Source organism: Stegodyphus dumicola, chromosome 7 (genome assembly GCF_044657685.1).
Source record: "Stegodyphus dumicola isolate Sdum_Otavi_A_Nest chromosome 7, ASM4465768v1".
NCBI classification, from domain to species: domain Eukaryota; kingdom Metazoa; phylum Arthropoda; class Arachnida; order Araneae; family Eresidae; genus Stegodyphus; species Stegodyphus dumicola.
Window position 1 is genome coordinate 202,516,904 of NC_140774.1, and position 24,050 is coordinate 202,540,953.

General features: G+C 32.8%; 2 protein-coding genes across 4 annotated transcripts in view; one reads left to right on the forward strand and one right to left on the reverse strand.

Moving 5' to 3' along the window:
• Positions 1-24,050, forward strand: part of LOC146996608 (uncharacterized) — a 269,060-nt gene that overhangs the window by 168,000 nt on the left and 77,010 nt on the right. The window contains exon 2 of the mRNA XM_085821247.1: positions 19,935-20,010. Coding sequence (XP_085677373.1) covers positions 19,935-20,010 — 76 coding nt within the window. The remainder of the gene's footprint in view (positions 1-19,934; positions 20,011-24,050) is intronic.
• The window catches only part of LOC118186418 (tyrosine aminotransferase-like), a 109,770-nt gene continuing 92,260 nt past the window's right edge, over positions 6,541-24,050 (reverse strand). For all 3 annotated transcript variants that reach the window (XM_035356508.2, XM_035356507.2, XM_035356506.2), the window contains one exon: positions 6,541-8,200. In XM_035356508.2, the coding sequence (XP_035212399.1) occupies positions 7,994-8,200 (207 nt within the window). In that variant the 3' untranslated portion in view covers positions 6,541-7,993. The remainder of the gene's footprint in view (positions 8,201-24,050) is intronic.

Below are 24,050 nucleotides of genomic sequence, written 5' to 3' on the forward strand. Positions count from 1 at the left end.
TTCTCTCTCTCTTGGCAAAAAGCCACAACTTAAATACTTGGGCGTTAGCAAGACAATTTGCATAAACAAGTTAAAGCATTTAATTCCGGGAAGTAGAAAATAAGAAGTGATAGTACAGTTTTAAAATAAACTAAACGTTAGTAAAACTTAGGATCCTTACAAAGTCAAATAATTCGAATGGTCCGTCGGTGTCAGGCATGTTTGGCGTCTGATGGTGCAGACTTCGAGCCTCTGTTGTAACATTCAAGCTGTCATACATCATTTGTATACATGTCCAAAAAATGTTTCAAATTAATCACTCTTGTTTCTTTTCCCATCTTCTACATCTGCTACCACTTACTACTGACATTTCCGAGTATAGGTTCCTATATAATTATCAATCCTTATGATATGCCCTACCTGCCTTAGAAGTTTGCTGCAACATTTATGGTACACCCTGTTTAAGTAGGGGGTTCGAGAAAAGGGGGGATTTATATCTTAGGAGTTAAATATTTTGTTTTTCTGTAGTCATCTCAAACCGTGACTTTGAAGTGGAAATCCAGTGTAAATCGCATTTGCTTAAATTGAAATACAGTTTGATTTAATGTTCCTTTTAGTAGTAAATTCGGCTCTCGCAAAAAGAAACAACCAAGTACTGGTTTCAAATGCAAAGTCTTTCAGTTTGCAAAAGAAAATGGAAATCGTGTTGCAACAAGTGTGTTTTGTGTTCGTGAAAGATGGAACAGATGATGATAAGTGAAGATGAAATAGATTTCGATGATGTGCCTGAAGATATAAATGAAGACAAAGATAGCAAACTTTACATGTTTTCGGATAAAGAAAATTTTTAAGTTCATAAGGCATGTCATTTCTTTTAAAAAGTATTCAGGGACATTTAGAAATCTAATTTTTAGGCTCGTACCTTATTTTTAAATCTATCAATTTTACACCCGGTGTATTACGCTCACCTGTAAATTACGATCTTATTTTTGTATTGAAAGTGCGTGTTATTATACTCGCATGTTACACTCATGTCCATAAATTAAGGATAATGCAAAATCAGGCAAAGAAAGAGTTAGAATCAAAACAAATTTGATTTATTTGTAAAGCTTATTTATTAAATAAAAGGTAAAGAGCAAAAAAAGATGCTATATGCTTGATATTATTAATAAAATTAGCGATTTTTTCTCCCTGGAGCAAATTACAAAAAAAAAAAAAAAAAAAAAAAAAAAAACCTATTTATAAAAAAACCTATTTATAAAAAAACCTATTTATAAAAAAACCAATATTACATGGTTGGTATGATTGTTAATACATTGTATGTCTCCCAGACGATGCAGTACAGTCCGTACAACGCCTAGGCATGTTGAGTATCAAATTATCGATCTGATCTTAAAGGGGATATTACACCACTCAAAAGGAAATGCTCTCCGAAGTTCCGGTAGACATGTAGGAGGAGGTTGACGGGCTGCAACTCGTCGGCCAAGCATTTCCCACACGTGCTCTACTGGATTCAAGTCCGGTGAGAATGCTGGCCGGTCCATACGGGTGATATCCTCCGATTGAAGGCATTCGCTTACGATGTTTGCACGGTGAGGACGGGCGTTGTCATCCATAAACACAAATTGTGCGCCCATGGCGCCCCGAAACAAACCTACATGTTGTTCCAGAATGACGTCCCGATAGATTTGGCTTGTCATGGTTCCAATTTGAACATGTAGGTCAGTTCTGAAACCCAGAATAATTCCACCCCGAACAAGCATCCCTCCACCACAGTAACGGTGTCATTCAATGATGTTTTCTTAGTGGTAACGGGTACCTGGAGCTCTTCATATGAACGTCCGGCGAGAATCAGACTGCAGGCTAAACCTGGACTCGTCGGAAAACATCACACAAGCCAACTGTTGCGGTGTCCACAATGCATGCTCTCTACTCCAGGCTAACCGCAGGCGACTGTGAGTTGCAGTAAGTGGAATGCATCTGACAGGTCTACGAGCATATAGACCAATCTGCCTTAAGCGTCTGTACAGGTCTGCCTTGAAATTGTCGTACCAGTGGCTGAAGAGAGCTGACGAGACATCTCTGAGGCTGTGCTCCGCCTATTTCTTTTGGCAGTAACTGCCAAATACCATTCCTCATTCGGCGTTGTAACTCTGGGGCGACCTGTGCTGTAACGTCTACTCACATTACCATCATCTTAGAATCGTTGCCAAAGCCTGGAGATGACACTCTGGGCAATTCCAAGTTCGTTTGATACTTCCAGTTGGGTACGCCCACATTCCAGACGGCCGATAATTCTACCACGTAAAAAATCATCCAGATGCGTCCATTGTGTCATAACTGTTCAGTTATTGCACTGAAATGCTTATAAAGCGCCTGCGAACAATTTTACTTCTTTGCCTGTATTCCTTATATATCACTCTCTTACACTCTCGTCATTATGACGTACCATCGGTGTCATCTGGTTACTTCCTGAAATTTGCATATGATTCTTGAAGATGTGTGTAGTGATTTTACAGGTGATATATTTATTTTAGAGTTCGATTTCCACGTGACTCCGAATTATCCTTAATTTATGGACATGAATGTATTATATTATACGGTATTTATTTGTTTATTTATTGCAATTAATTTTCGGTCCGTAATCACCGTAAAATTCATAAATTTCGATCTTATTTTTGTATTGAAAGTGTGTATACGTATATTATTATATTATACGGTATTTATTTGCTTATTTATTGCAATTATAAGGCATATTGATCATAGTGATGATTTTTAGAATTGGTGAACTTTAGCGCCAAATTGATGCAGCAGTTCATAACAACTGTGAACCTTTAACATATGGGGGGAAAATTTGATTACTGTTTCAGTGAACAGTTTTGTACGTTACAACATACTAACTTACAAAAGCTGCACGAATAAAGTATAGAACAAAATTACATCTTCTCTGTATTAGATGATCTAGGGCACATTTTTGCAGGGACTCGAAATTTGAATGCCTCGAATATGCAATTACACAAGATTAAAGACAGTGAGGTTTAAAAGAATTCTGTTTTGTACTTGTAATTGACCTTTTTAATTATTTGTCTAAATCTTAGGTCTTATTTTCACTGTTAAGGTGCTTGTTTGAAATAATACCTAATCAGCTTGCTGCTACTTAGTCAAACTTCATTATTTTAATATGTCTAAAGTATCTAATAATTTTTCTTTGCGCTTCTATATTTATAGCAATAAGTAAACAAAAACTAGGAATGTGTTTTAAATTGTATTTTCCAATTGTTGAAATAAGGCATTTTAAATACTTCCTTAATTTTTTTGTAAAAAATTAAAGTTGAAACCTGTAGTAATAAACATTAATATCTTAGATTTAACGTAATTCCCATATTGGGGATAATATCAGACGACTTCATATAGAAGGAAACTTTAATATTTGAAATTATTTTAAAAATATTAAAAGGATTTGCATAGTAAGACGGAAAGAAGATAATTAAATGTTCTAAATACCATACTTTGAGATAAAAGTACGTAAAATCTGTTTAAACACGCAAGTAAAGAATTAATTCAAAATATATGCTATTTTTTTTTTTTTAATTTTGAAGTATAACTGTAATATCTTGTGGAGTATATAGTTTTTTTTTTTTTTTTACTTGTACGAAGTAAAAAGGAAGTATTGTAATCGCGAAAAGTTTCAGGCAGCATATTTCAACGAAAATATCCATTTTGACCGCTATCGAATGCAATTTAACGATGTTTTTTCGTGATATCTGTACGTAAGGACAGAATAAAATACTCTTTTCCTTCAAAAAAATTATAAAACTGCTTTAAAATTAATTCTGAAGAGAATTTTTCGTGGCGTCTGTACGAACGTATGTACGTACGTATCTCATATAATTCAAAAGCCTCAGAAGGTTGAAATTTTGTATATAGCACTGCTATAACATGTAGATGTGCACCTCGTATTTTGGTTGCAATCGGCAGCACCAAACGTATATAAATATATTTATATATATATCCACTCTGTTATCCGCCTCAGTGATCTCAGTTTCTTTACTCTTATATGTTGGTAAATTGTACATTTTTTGCTTTAAAATGATTGAATTATGTTGTTTTTATCTTCCGGTTAAGGTTTTTATGCCCTTAGTAAATCTGTGTGCAATATTTTTAGAATTATCAGCAATTTTAAAGTTGTTTAATTGCCGCTAAGTCTTTTTTAATGGCGGCCATTGATGTTTAAATTTGAAACAGGAGACCAGTGGATTTGTTGCCAATCTAAAGAAACTTAGCTTCGCAACAACAAAGATAACGCCTTCATTTATTATTTAAATCACGCTTAATCCTTTCTGGAATTTTTTCGAGGAAATAAGTGTTTAAGATTTACTTCGTAATTCTTAATATAGATATTTTGAGTTTTTATGTATTTTTGCCTTGTCGCGAAGTGAGAGCTGAATTAACTGAATGAGAAATACTAAATCGTCTGTGAAAAACTGTTACTTTTTTGTTTTGTTTGCTTAATTTCTTTTATACATCATTCTAGATTTATTATAGTATTTGAATAGAACATGTGGCAACGATTAGATAATTCTATTCTTTAAATGATATAAATTTTGGGCATTATGAGTTATAATATGAACGAAATATAATACTGAAGTGAAGTCATCACTTTTGCGCAACACAAAAAGAGAGAATTTATCTGATTTTTGAGTTTTAATAAGTCAAATTGTTTTTGTCGTACGTATATGAAATTTTCAGTGTGTCATCTTTATACATAGATGATTATCTTTCTTTATTTATTTTACTTAATAGTGTATAAGAATTTGTTTTATAAAGAAAAAACTAACAGTGTTTTCCGAAAATTTAAAATTTGTACTGAAGCACTGCGCGCAAGCTGACAGTAATACAAATTTAGTTACAGTAATAATTTTTAAGTGAATCTAGCGCCGGAGTGTCGCTATGGTAAACAAATACTAGAGTGAATTTTAAAGAATGCATTTATTTTATTGTGATTTATGCGCTGTCGGCGAAGTAGATTTAATTCAATCCAATAAGTTTAAATGAAATGCAAGAAAAATGCGTATAATTTAATATTCCGTACAAGGAAGTCATGTGGTGTACACATCAGATTTTTTTTAAAGCAGGAGATGTGAAAAATATGCATTACCCTCGCTGGGTCTCGAACCCTGGGCCCCTCGAATACGTGTCGCTTCCAATTACACCACGGAGGCAGTATGTGAAATGCTGTTTAAAAATATTTCGTAAAATGATTGCAAACTGCAAATCTTTAAAAAATGCAGCAATAAATAATTACGTAAGTAAATAAAAAAAAATCTGATGTGTACACCACATGACTTCCTTGTACGGAATATTAAATTATACGCATTTTTTTCTTGAATTTCATTTAAATTAATTGGATTGAATTAAATCTACTTCGTCGACAGCGCATAAACCACAATAGAATAAATGCATTCTTTAAAATTCACTCAAGTATTTGTTTACCATAGCGACACTCTGAATGCACAAAATTTATATCATTTGAAGAATTATCTTATCGTTGCTACATGTTCTATTCAAATACTATAATAAAGCTAGAACGATGTATGAAAGAAATTAAGCAAACAAACCAGAAAAGAAACAGTTTTTCACAGACGATTGAGTATTTCTCATTCAATTAATTCAGTTCTCGCTTCGCGACAAGGCAAAAATACATAAAAACTCAAAATATCCGTATTAAAAATTACGAAGTAAATCTTAAACACTTATTTCCTCCAAAAAAATTCCAGAAAGGATTAAGCATGATTTAATTCGCAATAATAAATGAAGGCGTTATTTTTGTTGTTGCGAAGCTTAGTCTCTCTAAATTGGCAACAAATCTACAATTCTGCTGTTTCAAATGTAAACAAATATGTCCGCCATGTTATTTAAAACTTAACCGCAAAGCTTTTAAATTGTTGATAATTGTACAAATATTGCTTCCAGAATTACGAAAGGCATAAAAACCATAACCGGAAGATAAGAACAACATAATTCAATCATTTTTTAAAGCAAAAAATGTGCAATTTACAAACATATAAGAGTAAAGAAACTGAGATCACTGTGCCGAGTAACAGAGTAGATATATATATATATATAAATATAATATTTATATACGTTTGGTGAGGCCGATTGCAACCAAAATACGAGGTGCACATCTACATGTTATAGCAGTCCTATATACAAAATTTCAACGTTCTGAGGCTACTCGTTTTCGAGTTATGCGAGATACGTACGTACACGCGTACGTACATACGTTCGTACGGACGCCACGAAAAATTCTCTTCAGAATTAATTTTAAAGCAGTTTTATCATTTTTTTGGAGGAAACGAATATTTTATTCTGTCCTTACGTACATATATCACGCAAAAACATCGTTAAATTGCATTCGATAGCGGTCAAAATGGATATTTTCGTTGAAATATGCTGCCTGAAACCTTTCGCGATTACAATACTTCCTTTTTACTTTGTACAAGGAAGTAAAAAGTGAAACAAAAAATTTCTAAAAAGTTTGAAAAAATGAAGACATAGGCATTTCAATCATTCATTTTCTTTATTTGAAAAAATCTAAAACTAATATACAGAGCTTTATTCTACAGAACTATGTAAATCACATAATTACATTGTAACGCACGGCAATATGTTAGAGCAGACAGAAGCGAAACAATTACTACTTGATCAAAGCAAAGATATGAAAATTCCACTTATACACTAAAACAATAAACCTACTTCATTTATGTGGTTTCTGTTTTTAACAACATATCTATCTGGGGCCTGGTCTACCATATTACTTCCTCATTTGAAACAGCACTAATACAAAATTTAAAATAGTTTGCATATACGCAGTTTTTGGTGTCCTTTTAAGAAAAAGAATATTTTAAGACATTTATTAAATTAAAAAAAAAACTTCATAGATCTGGCTATGCGTCACTGATTTTTAAGGAAGTGTTTGTTATTCCAGTTTTCTAATGCTCATTTTATCCACTGGCTGATCCAGCAATCGTTTTAAGTGTTCTGAACTTCGAATCAACTTGATATTGTTCTTGGAGATTGTTACAGGATTTGTAATATGTAATATATTCAATGGTAATCACGAGAATTTATTATAAACCTTTTAATGTAAATTTTAAGGCATTCCCCTGTAACCACAAAATTATCTTTTATCCAAAATTTACAGCGAATTTTAAGACCCTCTAAAGTTACATTGATTATATTTTCAAAAGAGAGAAAAAGTAAAAGTTTATAAAAATTACAAAATAAGTTTCGATAAATGGAAAATTTTAGCCTGTTCTTTATTATAAAGATGTATTTTCATTTCTGAAAAAAAAAAAAAAAAAAAAAAAAAAAAAAAATCCTTCGCCTGTGATGGGCACTCTTTTGTTTGGGCTATGAACTTGGAAAAGCTAATTTAGCAAAAAGTCTCGAGTTCCTGTGTTTATACTACAAATTAAAGAATATTTTAGAATATTATAGACTAAATGAACAAGATTTAAAATTACTTATAGAAAGCTACTCTAATTAAATCGTTAGCAATAAATGTTGAACAGTTTCGAGTGTTGTGGATATTTAATTAAAATATTTAAAGCTGCATACCCCACTAAAAGGCATTACGTTTGTAAGTAATAAATATCCTGGAAATGCATAATGTCGCAAATGGTAAAATTTAGATACAAAATGTTCCTGATATATAAGTTATCTAAACCGTCTCCTTTTTTTAAATATTCGGAATTAATCTGAAACATTGCAGAGGTTTAATTAATTCTAAAATAGATCTAAATTTGTCTTAAATAATAAACTTTAATGAACATTCTCATGAGTCATTCCTATCCTTGGTTGGTTTGAGAAGCCAATACCCAAATCCAGTTAATGTTGGCTTCCGATTATTGCACGCAATTTTTGGCTCAGTGTAAATACAGATATACACTTCTTCTACTCTAAATGCAAAAATAAAGTAAAAAAAGATGCAGATGTTGCATTCAATTGCATTTCAAACGCGAATTGGCTGAGGACTCTCTATGACGTCATTGGTAGTGTCGCAAGACGATGACGATACCTCGGAAACCGATGAATTATCACTGGCGAAAGAAAATCTGTAATATTTCTGGCAGAATTCTGCAATCCTGTTGCAGGCCTCACGAATATCTTCTTCCGGAACAGTCAGCACAAGACGCACATAATTCGGGTAATCAAAACACTGAAAAAGAAAGATTTAGGGCTTAAAGCAAAAATAAAATAATGAGATTGTAAAGTATTAAAATAATATAAATAATTAAGATACAATGACATGCCAAACAAGCCTTAATTTAGAAGTCAAGCAACAAAAATCAGCGTTATATTTTCAAATTTTCATAGGATTAGTTTCGATCGTTTTACCGAACCATCATCCTCAACTGCCAAAGCGCAAATGAACAAGATAAGATAAGAAAGTCTGGGCCGGAGTTAAGCTACCGGCGCCATCTGTTGATAAAACGAGAACTAAAACATAAATTCCTTAAAGGCTGAAAGCAAAGATGGATTGCAATTAGAGTCGTTAACTAGAAGAGAAAGATTTTTTTCTTTTTGAAAGGGAATGGCCTCTAGAAAATCCAGTTCACCAATGGAAGAAGTTTTTTGAGCAATTTTGGCAGCAGAAAAATTGAAAGTGTGATTTTCAGACCAACAATGTTGGCCAACAGAAGACTTCTGTGTTTCCTTTCTCCTAACATATGCCTCATGTTCCTTACAGCGAATTTTAAGATCCTCTTAGTTTGACCAATGTAAATTAAACCACACTGGCAAGGAATCCTGTAAATACCTCAGGAATTCATATCCGGAATGGGGTCCTTGAGTATTCAGTAGATAACTTAGCTATATTAAAATAATATAAATAATTTTATTATTAGCTGTAGTAGAGAACTTAGCTCTGTTATGTTTTTGGAATGAAATATGGTCCAAAAATTGTCGCCCTGTTGAGTTTTAGGCTTAGTTTTAATAATTATGTTTATGTGGCATTCAGTTAGATTTACATAAACCAGAAGATGACAAATAATTAAATGCCACGTTGAAAAATATTTGAAGAGATTTCTGTGTTTGGGTAAGTGTTTAAGGGCAATCAAAGTGTTCAAGGGTTCAATGTTCACTTTGTGCAACATTTGTTATTTTTGGCCTTTCTTCCATCTTGCCAATAATACGGCCACGTGTAGAGTCATAAAAATAATCTAGGGAAGACATACCAAAAACTGCAAGCTCTTAATGCTTTCCTGTTAAATTTTACTTTTGAACAACAACGGTCAATAGCCTCAAATCTTTCATATCTCTTATCAAAACTTCAAGTGACGAACAACTTCGGCAATCCAAAATTTTCGTATGCACAATACGTCTTACTGTATCCCGCACATTTGCTAATTTCCGTATTTTTTCCCTTCCATTTCGTGGTTACTATTGCTGTCACTGTCATTCGTCCGTACAGATGAATAGAAATTCGTCCGTACAGATGGAATAGTCATTTGTCCGTACAGTTGGCCCGTCAGTGTATATAAGAAAAAAGAACTCGCGAAACAATGCAACACTGTAGTTATTCACGAAATATTATACATCTCTATTCAAAATTTACAGAATTAGGAACATAAAGTAATATACTTAAGTCATACAGATTATATTTGAAAAATTAATTAAAAAAAACTAACTATCAGCTTTAGAGGAAATGTGCATATATTTACTTTCATTACTTAAGTATCATTAACTTTAAGAACATATTACAATTTCCTAAATTCCAAAACCTCGGAAAAGCCATTAAATTATTCGAGGTTTTTTTTCTTAATTCAACAGCCAACATTTGTAAACAAGCATATTTTCGAAACAGTAATACAGGTACCTATATATACATGTTAAACAAAATTAAGCTTTAGACCAAAATACTTCGCCCCCAAAAAATAAAATGAATCCTTTTCTCGATATTTCTTAATATTAAATACAATTTTCAAATATAAAAAATGAAGGAACAGAAGCTCTAGGAAAGGATTACAAAATATTTACCTAGCAAAATTGTTCAAGAACTCTACAGGAAACCAGAAGTTTGCCAGTAGTATTTAAAAATATTTACATTGTTTATAATATTACGTAAATCGATGCTAACTAAAATCGTGTCCAATAATCATTTCACTGAAGACAGAAGCAGAAAATAATTGCATTCCATAGATAATAACATAGACTAATTAACGTTCCTTATATAATCAATGTTTAAAAATTAAATACGAATTACTTTTTATAGTAATCTTGTTCAATTAAAGAAGACTGGTAACTGCCGTGCAATTTAAGAAGCCGTAAGAAAAAAATTCTTTTATCTTTTCTAATTATTCTTTTCAAGACTGTAAATCAAAATAAAAAGTATCCGTTTTATGCTGCTTCCTTCTTTTTATATCGCATTTTTATTTTTTCAAAAATTGCAGAGAAAACGTTTCTATTGCGATTTTAGAAATTTTTTAGCAGCCCCTTTCTGTCTTCAAAGATTATGCAACATATAAAAGCCATACAACACATTTTAAAGCTGATAATTTATAGCTTTTGCTCATTTTAAAGCTTCGAGTTTATATATTTATTTATATTTTTAAGTCTTTGCATTTCGTTAAAAATATTAAAAAGACTTAAAGTTAAAAATTATAGATTTTATGTATGAAAACTACTGAATATTCATAATATAAGTGCGCTATTCAATTGAAAAAATATATTTTAATATATCTTTTAGTCTTTTCATTTGCATAGCTTTATTACAATTAAATTCGAATTTTAGATTTCATTGGATTTTAATACTTAAATCATCCATGATTGTTGATACGTTAGGATAATTCGCAAAGTAATGGATTCTAAATCTAAGCAATCATATCTGAAAGTTGATGTTAATATCTGAAAATGTTTTATACACTCTAAAAGTTTCGAAACCCTTAGGAATGATCAAAATGTAAGAAAGATATACATGCTATTGCAGTAGTTTAATAATGCAGTGAATATGTGAAAAAATAAACTCTTACATCGAATTTACTTAGGAAACGTATTTCATTTACGGTAGATATGACTTTAGAATTACTAAAACTGTTCATACCACGATTGTACTACGTTCATAAATCTATCTATCTATTTTTTATGTAATAATAAAATTCCATAGTCAAGAATACACTTAAAATTCTAACTGTATGTTCTTTTCATTTTTAATGGCGACGTTCTCTTATTTGAAAGTACGTGGAATTAAATCTACAGCCCCGTAGTCAAGTTGTTTTTCCCGCCTTTTCTACACGTACAGTTATAGAATGATCTGGAAATATTTAAAGCGAACTGGATTGGCTGACGAGGTTGACGTCATTTCTTTGAAGCTCCGCCTTTCCAGAGGCTATAAAAGCACTCGCAAAAGAATATCGGGGCTTTTCCTTAAATGTCACGATGCAGTAAACTTCATACAAAAAGTTATTAGTAATTCTTTTTATTTTCTCCGGATATCTGATTTTGTAACTGCTATTTCTCCTGAATAATAATAAATGGATCCTGTTTTTCTTTTAAACTTATCGTCTGATAATTTAAGCTACTACTAAAGCTGGTACATCACACATATATATATAAAGAAGAATGTTTGTATTTTTATGTGTTTGTTTGTTCGCGATTAACTCAGTCACTACTATAGAGTCACCCAAACTTTCTACAATTCTTTTCTGGGTCCTGGAAAAGGTCGACGTCAACTTTTTTCCCAAAACCAAAAACCGCTAAATTCAGAGATATTAATTAAAAACATGAAAACGCTAATTTTTGCGCTCATTTTTCCAAGTGGCAACAGTCTCTCACCCTGGAGATAAAAATCTGCTTTATTTCGAGAAGTGTTGCCACTGCTCGCTTTCAAATCGTAGAGTTTGTTAATAAAAAATTTCGAAGTTTTTCAAAATCTATCTATATAAAGAAGAATGTCTGTTTGTGTGTTTGTTCGCGTTTCTTGATTTGTGATCAATAATGATCAATTTTTTGTTACATTTAATCGACAAAAATTGAATATAGGTAAAATATTGGATGGAGCTTGGGATTTTACTACCATTTTTTATTAGAATGACAAAGATCATTAAAAACTGCGTGCCTTGTTGCTGATATAATGAGAGAGAATCGGTTTAATTTTCTATGGAAATTATTTATGTGGGTTCTATATCGCATCAGAGTGAAAAATGTATGACTATGAATCGTATTTTTTGCATCTTTACTAGAGAATTACAGCAGTATCGTTCTCTCTGTTGTTAGATATATTACTCTCAATCTAATTTAACTAGTCTAGCGTACTAGTTTTTAATAAATATTCATTTGTACGGATATTTAAAAACTCGGAAATGATTTAGTTATATCCTCAAGCTTTATAAAACGTCTGATTTTTGACGCATTGCAGTTCGCCGCAGTATAACAACAACCCAACATAAATGCATAAAAGTGGGCAGATAGGAGAGATGAATTAATATCCTTTCCGAAGAATAAATGGGAAAGAAACAGGATAAACAAAGTTGGTATTCTGAAACTATTATTTTCGTATACAATAACCTTTTTCTTAATAATGGCCAGATTCCTTTCCTACAGAGTCGTCTCGATAAATAAAAAACTTTCGTACCATTTCTAATGCTTCTCATGGAATTCCCAGCCATGTGTCTTACCGTTCAGAGAATGCAACAAGTGACAGTTCGAAAAACAAGTCTATTGTGAAAGCGGAAAGGAGCAATATTTCCTAGGCGAGTATGTTTATCTTGTGTCAGATGCTATGTATCAGTGGATCTCTAAATGTTCTGAAGAAAATAAGAATTACTTGCCATCTGCTGAAAAATGTTTTTTCGATAATCCATCTCATAAATAATTTTGGCCCCTTTTGAGCGCTTCTTGTTATCGAAGCAACAAATTCTAAACACAATATTAATACTTCGTAGAATACAGAGCAGAACTTGCAGTCAATGGATTAATTATCTCCATGAATGTCGAAAGTCTTCCATATAGAAATCTCAAAGATGAGAATTTTTAAGACTAGACTTCAGCAAAAGCTGTCATCTAAAAACAATTTTGAGATATAAAAATCTAATAATCATCATTTATGATTTCCTCTCAAAATACTATTTCATTCATATTACATAAATAGTCGTAAATGCCTAAGTAAGAGGCCGAATATACAGGGTGTACCGTAAATGTTGCGACAAACTTCTAGGGGAGGTAGGACACATCCTAAGGCCTAAGACTTGCATAGGAACCCATGCCCAGAAACGTCACTGTACGCCGCCAGGGGTGCTCCAGTGGAAAGTGAGGATTGCCTCATTCGAGCGGTAGCCACCATATAAAGAGCATGGAACCCTATACAAAGGGAGAGCTTGCAGACATGTACTTAGTGTATGGAATAGCTGAAGGTAATGGACGAGCCGCTGCACGCATTTATCGAGAACGCTTCCCCGACTGACATCAACCACACCACAGTTTGTTTGCGCGTCTGCATCAAAATTTGTGCGACTGCGGGTTATTAAAGTAATGGACTCATTTTGGACTTTAGCCATTTAAACACCTCATTCCCGCATCGATGGATTGGGCATGGTGGACCAGTTCCCTGACCCCACACTCACCGGATTTATCCAGCCTTGATTTTTGTCATCGAGCCTTGATTTGATTTTGCCTTGATTAACATTCAAGCTGTCGAAACACCATTTGTATTCATGTGCAATAAATGTTTGAAATTAATCACTCTCTTGATTAAGATACAATAAACACGCCGAACAAATATTAATTTAGAAGTCAAACAACAAAAATCAGCGTTATATTTTCAAATTTCACAGGACTAGTTTCGATGGTTTTACCGAACCATCATCATCAGCTGCGAAAACGCACATGTACGAGATAATATATAATGATAAGATAATTGTTTCATAAGAAAAAATTGAATTGAATTAAATAAATTTAATTTAAATAAATTAATTAAATTTAAATACAAATTTAATTAAATAATTCTTTGCGCCATTGCTGCAAGGAATGAAATTTAAATTTAAACAAATTAAATTAAAATTTTAACAAACACATATAAAAGTAAAAAAGCAAATTTAAAGCCAAAATTAAAAAGAGCAAATTTAAAGCAAAAAAAAAAATAATTTTTTTAAATGTGTAAACATATAAAAGATTTAAAGATTTAATTTTTGAACTAATCTACAATATCATTTAAATTCAGAAGCATAAGCAAATCAAGTGCAAAACCAATTCATGAAAATAAATTCACTAATTTAGCAAATTAAAATTAATCCAAACAATTTTTTAAAAATGCATAAGTGAATGACTGTTGAGCAGGCAGGAGAGAGACTTATCAAGGGAAAGTTGCCTCCAAACCTAACTCTCCAATCATTCACTTCGTGTTTCGTCATTCATGCAGGCAAGGGTAAAAGTCAAAACCAAAAGTAAAAAGTGAAGAATGTCCAAAAAGAAATACCAATAAAATCTTTTATATGTTTACACATTTAATTTTTTTTTTTTTTTTTTGCTTTATATTTGCTCTTTTTAATTTTGGCTTTAAATTTGCTTTTTTACTTTTATACGTGTTTGTTAAAATTTAAATTTAATTTGTTTAAATTTAATGATAAGAAACTCTGGACAGGAGATAAGCTACTGGCGCCATCTGTTGATGAAAGCAGAACTAAAACATAATTTCTTTAAAGGCTGAAGGCAAAGAGGGATTGCAATTAGGGTCGTTAACTAGAGCAGAAAGATTTTTTTGAATGTGAAATGCCTCTAGAAAATCCAGTTCACCAATGACTTCTGGACATCTTTGTTCCAGAATTGTATTTTTAAAGATTATCCTTTTCGAAATGGTAACGCACATAATGGCCTTCTGTTTAAGCGGAGAGATACATTCGTAGCGGACTTTCTTAAGAAAACTGGTTGTATTCACTTTTACACATGGGGAACAACGAAAAATATTCTTGCATCCAGCCCGTTTGAAGTGGGCTCGAAACCGGATCGAAATACCAGTATTGGAGCAGCCTACTAAAGAAGTTTACTAAGTTATACTGCATTTTTAAAAATTATTACGTACTCTGCCCTTTGGCACTACACGAAAAGGGAGGGATGCACCGCTCGCTGAGATTTGAACCACGGGCAGAACTACAAGTGTTCAGCGGCTTCTACCGCTCGACCGCTAGTGGCCAAGCGGTAAAAGTATATTTTAGTATAACTTATTTTATATATTTTAGTATTATATATTATTATATATTTTAGCATTGTATATTATTAGATATTTTAGTATATATTATTATATATTTTTATAAGTAAGGTTGTAAGAACAAACGTAAAAAGACCAATTTTGGTCAAAATTTTGCGCATTGTGCTGCAAAACTAAGGAAATTAGAAGAAAAATTTTAGAACGCACGCCAAAAAGTTACCAAAAACTGTGGCTTTGTGAAAACTGCAACATAAGCATATTTAGTTGCTATGAAATGTGTGAGAGAGGAGAAAAAATATTCGAACATTTAAAAATTAATAAAAAAGCTATATGCTAAACAAATTGGGTAATTTTAAGCACAGTAAAAAAAACAAATCAATTGAACGAGTTAAAATAAAGATAGTAGGCTATATGCCAAACGAAAAAAAGGAGATTATAAAACATAGTAAAATACTAATCAATTGATCAAGGTAAAATATAAAAAATATATTAAATTAAGAAGCGGTAAATGGTTAATTAGCCCAATTCGAAGTTCATTTTGGCTTGTCAAGGGAAATTTTTTAAGTGAATTTCGAACCAAGCTAATACGTGTTTCGCCGACACAGACAATTGAAACTTTGCGGGACAAATTTTTAATGAATTAAATAAACTATGTCAAAAAACTTTAGTCTCAATTCTTATATATTTTAGTATAACTTAGAGAGTGGCCGCTTGGTCCGCTGTCTAAGTTATACTAAATGCTCTTTTAAATGCCTCTGCACTAAAATGCTCTACTAAGTTATCTGAAATGCTCTTGTCTAAGTTATAGTTAAATGCTCTCATACTAAAATGTTCTTTTTTATATTAAAATGCTAAATTATACTAAATGCTTTTTAGTAATTATACTAAAGTGATCTCTCTAGTTATGTAGCATGACAGTTGCTTATCAAGATACGGTATTTAGACAATAAAATTAACTTTAAAAAAAATTAATGATGTACATACTTCACTTATAAATTATGTAAGAATATTTTATAAACAATTCATTTTACTTTATTCTTCTATATATATGTGAGGAACACTTTCACAATCTCGATTTGTACGCGTGGCTGTCTTGCATACGAAGCAGTAAAGTTCTGCGTAGCATTGCGCCAAAGGATTTGAAGAAAGTGGTGTACATTTACAAATATGTTTTCTAATTTCTTTTAAATGATACAGTTTTTTATACTTTTATCAATGTTATTTACTCAGTTGGTAACGCAAGCAATGAGAATGCTTCACGCTTTGTTGAAAAACCAAGGCCATCTTTGAAATTTGAAAGACAGAATTGCCAACCACAACAATTAGATGCTTCAGAAACTGCATCTAAATTAGACTATTTAAATATATTTTATGAAAAAAAACTATGAGGAATGTGTATGGACGGTATTTTGGATTAATGAAAAAGCTATACATAAACAGCATAAAAACATCCTACAGAGAAGTTGCTACGGACAATTATCGAGAAATTCAAACTACTAGCAAAAACATCAAAGAATGGGGCAATCCGAACATCTCAGAATGCCCTTCCTCGTAACTGTGAATCCTCCAATCGATTATAAATGGGCAAATGTTTGTAAAAGCAGTCACCTTACTACAGACATTAACGCAGACTACAGACTGTTGACATTACGTCAATTACTGTAAAATGGCAGAACATGATTCTCTTAACGCATTAAAGTGTTCATTAAAACTCGACAAATTGCGCTCAAAATACGCAAGAAATTAAACTAAACTAATGCTGTTTTCGTGTAAAGGGCTCTGGACCTAAATCAGTACTTCAGAATTAGATTTTGATATCCAGTTTTCGAGGTAAACGTAAATTAAAATTTAAAATTCACTGTATAGAAGGAAATTAAAAAACTATAATATGCATACTGAACTAAAAATTCGGGTAAAAAGGCATATTAGGGTTACTTTTCTGAACTGTAATCGTAATGACACACCATTTACATGCAATTCATTCTTGTAGCCACATATCAAAGAAAGTTTTCGAAGCAAACAGCAAGAAGTTTGGTTGTTTTTTCTTTTCAAAAGAAAGAGAAAAGGAACGCATGTCACACGCTTTGTGCTTATTCCATCATTCCAGAAAAAGCATCAAATGTTCTAAGTATTGATCTTTTAAGATCATTGCACCGTGAACCCTTTCGGAATTATTTCGAATCAGAAAAATGTAACGTCTTCACCAAAGAATAAGAATTAAGAATGAGAAAAAAAAAAAAAAAAAGAAAAGACAGAGACAGAAAGAAAGAAATAGCGTTCGATTCAAGAAGTATCCCATTTCGTATGTTCCCCCTCGTAATTTGAGACAAAAGTGCTCACCTTCTTCGCAAAAGCAATAGAAAATATTCGGTTTCTTCCAAATGCCACTACGAAAGTACTGAAGTATAACATTTTTGGTTCGATCTCAGATAGTATGATCGAATTCGAATGAATTGAACCTAGGAGCATTCTGAAGGGAAAATATGGTTGTACATATTTACCATTTATATTATTACATTTATTATAAATATTGATCCTCGGTATTTTTTTTTTTTTCCAGTTGCGAAGTTTCTTTAGACATAATGAGAAACATTTTAGCATTAGGGTTATAATGACAAAAGGAACTTTTACAATCTTTTTCAGTACTTCTTTGCGTGGAAAACGGAATTAAAATTTGCCGATATTAATATCGTGCACCACAAATATCCTGTTTTAGATGTACTGAAATGTTTTCTAAAACTATTGCTCCCTCTTAGACTTTATAAGGTATTTCTCCCGCTTTCCAGCGTGCCTTCGGGGTGTAACGGTAGCACGCTGGGCCGGTATTCCAGAGGTCCGTGGTTCGATTCCCGGCGAAGGCGGTTGCTATTTTTCATCTTATCTGCTTTCAAAAAAATCCCAATGTCTCTACAAGTGGCGCCCGAACTAAAAGGGTTGTGGATGATGATTCTCTGCACCCAGGATTTGGCGACTAGGTCCCCTAAAACCCTAGTCGCCCTTTAAAAAGGGGAGTATGTAAGGTATTTCTCCCGCTTTCCAGCGTGCCTTCGTGGTGTAACGGTGGCACGCTGGGCCGGTATTCCAGAGGTCCGTGGTTCGATTCCCGGCGAAGGCGGTTGCATATTTTTCATCTTGTCTGCTTCCAGTTAACCTAATGACTCTACAACTTTTCTCATAAAAATGTGAAAAATCAAATGAAACTTCTCCTGGATTCAAACGATATATCTCACAATTCTTAGTTAGATACACTGACCACTTATACCAAAATAACGCCTAGTGATGGGCAAAACGCCTTTTTTGTGGGATCACATCAGAACCATTCGCTCAATGAACCTAATCAATTTTTTTCACGACTCACCGCTCAATAACTCGATGCAAAACATGGGAACGAATAGCGAAACAAAGAACGTTTACCGATAATGGAGGGAAGAGCTGAAAGAACCGAAGGAGCAGTGGGATCGGGAACGATCGGAGGGGAAAGAAAAGTGAAAAGATTGGAGCTAGCAGCAGGATCGGAAGAATTGACTCAATTAAACGCTAACTGCTTGAACTCGTTTCTTTAAACTGTAGGTTTGATATCTTTCTAAGCATCCTTTCTACACAGAACTAACTAAAAAATTCTAGAATAAAAAAATTTTAAAAAGTTGGGAGTAAAAATTAAATACAGCAAACATGGGAGGTGAAACATTCGTTTCTCCCCTTAAAAGGGAATCGAACTTTCCTAACACACTCCCAACAGAAGCTCTCGGTGAGTGAACTCTAAAAGAATCACAGCTCTTTTTTCCTCGAAGCAGACGTTCACTCACTCATTCGGTTCTTTGAATCAGTTCCGAAGCAAATCGTCCAACTCTAAACACCACCCACAAGGAAACGTAATAATTTTGTACAAGAATATCACTTTTAGAATAATATTTTACTGTATACATTGATATGGAATTTAATGCTTTTAGTATAGGCGATACTCATTGTCCATACATCAGGATCCCCATTAGTGTTGCCCCCTACATGTATTAATGTAAATAAGGTATTATCAACGTTAAGTATTAAAAAAAAAAAAAAGCTGAAAGCTTTCAGATTTTACATTATGCCCCAAAGTGTCGTTCTTTTTAACGTTTTTTTTTTGTGTTACCTTTATTTATTACATATCATGTTTTTCGCACTTAAATGAATTCGACAGCAATATCGCAGAATAATTTTAAGATGGGCATATCTTTAGAATTTTCGATACACAGTCTCGCGCGCTCGAGATAATTTTTTACCCCGTACAGTGTTGCTATTGCTCGCTTTGAAATCGCTGAGTTTCTTAATCAAATACTCATAACTCAAAACTATGAAATAGATAATAAAACAAATTCCAAATTTGGCCTTCTAGGTGCCCATATTCCGGTGGAGACGTACGCTATTCAAAATTAGATGGCTCTAGGGACCGTTGTTTTATCACAATGGAAGAAACATACATACATTTAATGTATATTCTTCATTATTTAATTTTCTTAAATATAAGACTGAGGGATAACATTTGGTGGCAACACTTTCAAAAGTGATTCGCCGTTTATAGTGAATCAACGCCTAATGCCAAAACAAAATGAATAATTCTTCTGGGCAAATTGTCCCTTTGGACTAAACATTAAATTTTTGTAATTGATATGTAGTATGTATTTTATGCTATTATGTTGGACAAATGATAAAGTAGACTTGTATATGTGCAATAGTGACATAAACAACATGGTTCTAATTAATTCAATATTTCTAGGGTAGGTGGCTCATCTGCATGGTTTTCAAATTATCGTATATTTCCAAAAAAATTCCGAAGGTACTCATCAACAAGGGTAAGTGAATTCTATTTTAGAGCTATTAAATTTTGCGATGAACGTTGTGAGGAAATTTCGGATCGTTTTCTTTTGTCCTTTTAACTGAAGCAGTTTTCATTTAACCATCCCCTTTTATTAAACAAATAAGAACAAAACTGTTTGGAACTTCAAAAGCTAAGGAAACGTTCAAATTTATCTTACTAAATTATTAAAGATAAATAGATATAAAATAGTAAATAAAATATTAGTAGTATTTATATAAGCAAGCAATTATTTCTTAGCCAAAATAAGTACTCCTTCTGGGAAGAATGCAAACTGTTGGGAAATATATAAAAAATCTGATGTTTACACCACATGACTTCCTTGCACGGAATATTAAATTATATGAATTTTTTCTTGCATTTTAAATTTATTGGTTCACTTAACAGCGTTACATTTTGTTCATATCATAACTCAGAATGCACAAAATGTATCATTTGAAGAATTACTTAATCGTTGCCACATGTTCTATTCAAATACTGTAATAAATCTAGAACGATGTAAAAAAGAAATAAGCAAACAAAACAAAAAAACAAACAAAAAAAAAAAAAAAGCAGCAGTTTTTCACAGACGATTCAGTATTTCTTATTCAATTAATTCAGTTCTCACTTCCCGACAAGGCAAAAATACATAAAAACTTAAAAGATAAAAATTACGAAGTAAATCTTAAACACTTATTTCCTCGAATAAATTCCAGAATGGATTAAACACGATTTAATTCGCAATAATAAAAGAAGTCGTTATCTTAGTTGCTGCGAAACTTAGTTTTTCTAGATTAGCAACAAATCCGTAATTCTCCTAAGTTTATACGTAAACAAATACGCCTGCTATGGTAAACAAAAATTAGGCTTAGCCGAAATTAAGAACCTTTTAAATTGTTGACAATTTTACAATTATTGCATGTACGTTAACTAATGTCATAAAAACCTTAACGGGAGGTTAACAGCAACATAATTCAATCATTTTTAAAGCAAAACATGCACAATTTGCCAACATACAAGAATTAAAAACACTGAGCTCGCTGAGTAACAGAGTGGATATGTTACTGTGAAAGATCGAAATTGGAGAATGTCGACTTTCACCGGAGAATATCAACATTCACCAAATACGTCGGTAAAAGACCGAATATTTCACTACATTCTTGTATATTCGGATCCTCACCGGTGTATGTCGACAATCACAGATATGCTCTGGTGAAAGTCGAAAAGAGAGGTCATAAAGTGCCATATTAGTTTAAGTTGTTGCAATAAATATGATTTGAATCACATAATTTAATAAGTTTTTTATGACTGTTATTTTATTTTCTCATTTAGAACATACTGTATAATTAAGTAAGTTTTTAATTTCTATTATTTTCCTTTCTCATTTTGAATGTATTGTGTGTATTAGGTTCTCACGTTCTTAAGTTCTTATTTCAAGTCTCAAGTGCGTTTATTCGCGACTGAATGACGGAGGAGAAAATATAATATTGTTATATGTTCCACATTCACCATTAGTACATGGTGAATGTCGACATTGACCGGTGTAAGTCAGAAATAAGAGTATTTGGAAAATATTTCGGACATACACCATGAGACTATGTGAATGTTGACATTCACCGGTGAAAGTCGACATTCTCCAGGTTTCGGTGTTTCACTGTAACAGATATATATATACATATATTTATGTACTTTTGGTGCGACCGATTGCAATCAAAAAGGGAGGTGTACATATTATAACAGTCCTATATACAAAATTCCAACGTCCTGACCCTACTGGTTTTTGAGTTATGCCAGATACATACATACGCACGTACGTACCTACGTACAGACGCCACGAAAAAAATTTTCTTCTGAATCCATTTTAAATCAGTTTTATAATTCGTTTGTGGAAAAGAGTCCTTACGTACGGATGTCAAGCAAAAACATCGTTTATTCGCCTTCGATAGCGGTCGAAATAGATATTTTTGTTCAAGTATGGTATCCGGAATTTTTCGGGATTACAATACTTCGTATAAGGATGTAATAAAAAATGGAATCAACATAAAAATTATTTAGAAGTACATGCAGCATTGGCTTTAAATTGCTGTTCACTCACATTGTTTAAGTTCTGCTCTGCTACATTGAAAATAAAATAACTCACAGAATCAGCAATTTTCGAGACAACGTGGCTGATTAACTTTGGGGAGGGAGGGTTATAGTGTAATATAATGCTAATACATGCTACAAATAAGACCGCTTTGCAGATGTTTCTACTTTAGAAACTAACAAAAATACCGCCAAAGTATAAAAACAACCGAAATGGGAATTAACATGCCCTGAAACGAGGTTCCTTGATTAAAAGTTACGTTCCTTCTAGATTAATCTAAGCGTCGAATGGGATTAGTTAGCTTCCCAAAGAAAACCTCAAACCCATATATTAAACTTACAAGTGTTCGAAATCCCAAAACAAGCCTGTGTAGACGATTCTGTATATATCGATTTCGTTGCCACCACGCGTAAGCTGATTTTGTGTTTCCGACGGGAGATCTTTCCCTTTGACATTTAAATGACCAAAGCCGGCATCCCTGGCCGAGATCTTTTCTACCTCTCTCTCCTTTCAAAAACCTCAAAAGAACACTGCGTGGGAAGGTTCGGTTTCGTGTCAGATTACTTAACAAGTCAGTCACAGGATGTGAAGTTTATTTCGTCGGATTTCCTTCTCCCTCAGGTCTCTGTGATCTGAGTCGGGAACGAAATTAAAGAAATAGTGGTAACTATAGAACGACTTTTAAAAGGTATTGTACCACTTGGGAGAGGGCCGCGGAAAATGAGAAACATTCTGCGAATTCTCTCATTTGCGATTGATCTCTCGGGAATTCTTAATAGTAATGGGCTATTTAATTTAACCTTCTTGATTTGCGTCACGGTAAAAGATGTCCTTTACCTGTGTTATAGATAAAGCATCATTAAGTGGCTTTGAATTTATAAACAAACTTCAATCGATAAAAGGATAGAGTTTAGGATTGGATATATGTAGAAAACAGCGAATTAAGTTTTTAAATTTCGAGTGATGAAGAAATTATTCTCGGCATACGTACAGAGAGCGTAATGAAGTCTTGTTAGCCCAGAAGGGCTATTAATTTCGTTTTGGCATTTTGCGTTGATTCACTGTAAACGGCGAATCATTTTTTAAATTGTTGCCACCAAATATTTAGAGCCCTGTATTATACTTAAAGAAATTTAATAATGAAGAATCCGCATAAATGTATCTTTATTTCTCGCATTGTGATAAAACAAAGGTGCCTAGAGCCATCCAATTTTGAATAACGTACGTCTCCACCCAAATACAGGAATCTGGAAGCCCGAATTTAGAATTTTTTTTATTATCTATTTCATTTTTTTTTTTTTTCCTTTTCAAGGACAATTCATCATTCATTTATATTTTGTAGAGCATTTATTAGTTTTTGATTAAGAAACTCAACGATTTCAAAGCGAGCGATGGCAACACTGTGGGGGGGGGAACATGTTTATCTCCAGCGTGCGAGACTGTGCATCGGAAATTCTGAATATATTCTCGGATACTAAAGTTGAACTGAATCTTATGGTTCAAGTGCGAAGAACATGATATTTAATAAACAAAGGTAGCACGCAAAACGTTAAAAAAACGACCCTTTGAGTGTAATACAAAATATGAAAACTTAAAGACTTTTTAAATTATTTTTTATGTTTTGTTTATAGTGGCAAAACACATGAGGGTTACCTCTCTAGAGCGAAGAATGCCTTTCTAGACGATTTTTTAAAGGAATAACTCATATTTACGTTTTTAAGGAAATTTTCATGATTTTTAGGGAAACCATGAAAATTTCCATGTAGTTCGTCTGATCGCTTGGATTTGAACCTGAGTCGAACTACCGGTGTTCGGTGATTTTTTGGCTCGGCCGTTAGCTGAATCCTCGAATAAATATTTTTTTTAATATTTAGAGAAAGGGCATAATCGCTTCTTCTATGATCTTTCGATGGCCAAAATCTGCCCTGATCGTGTAGCGGCTGTATGTTACA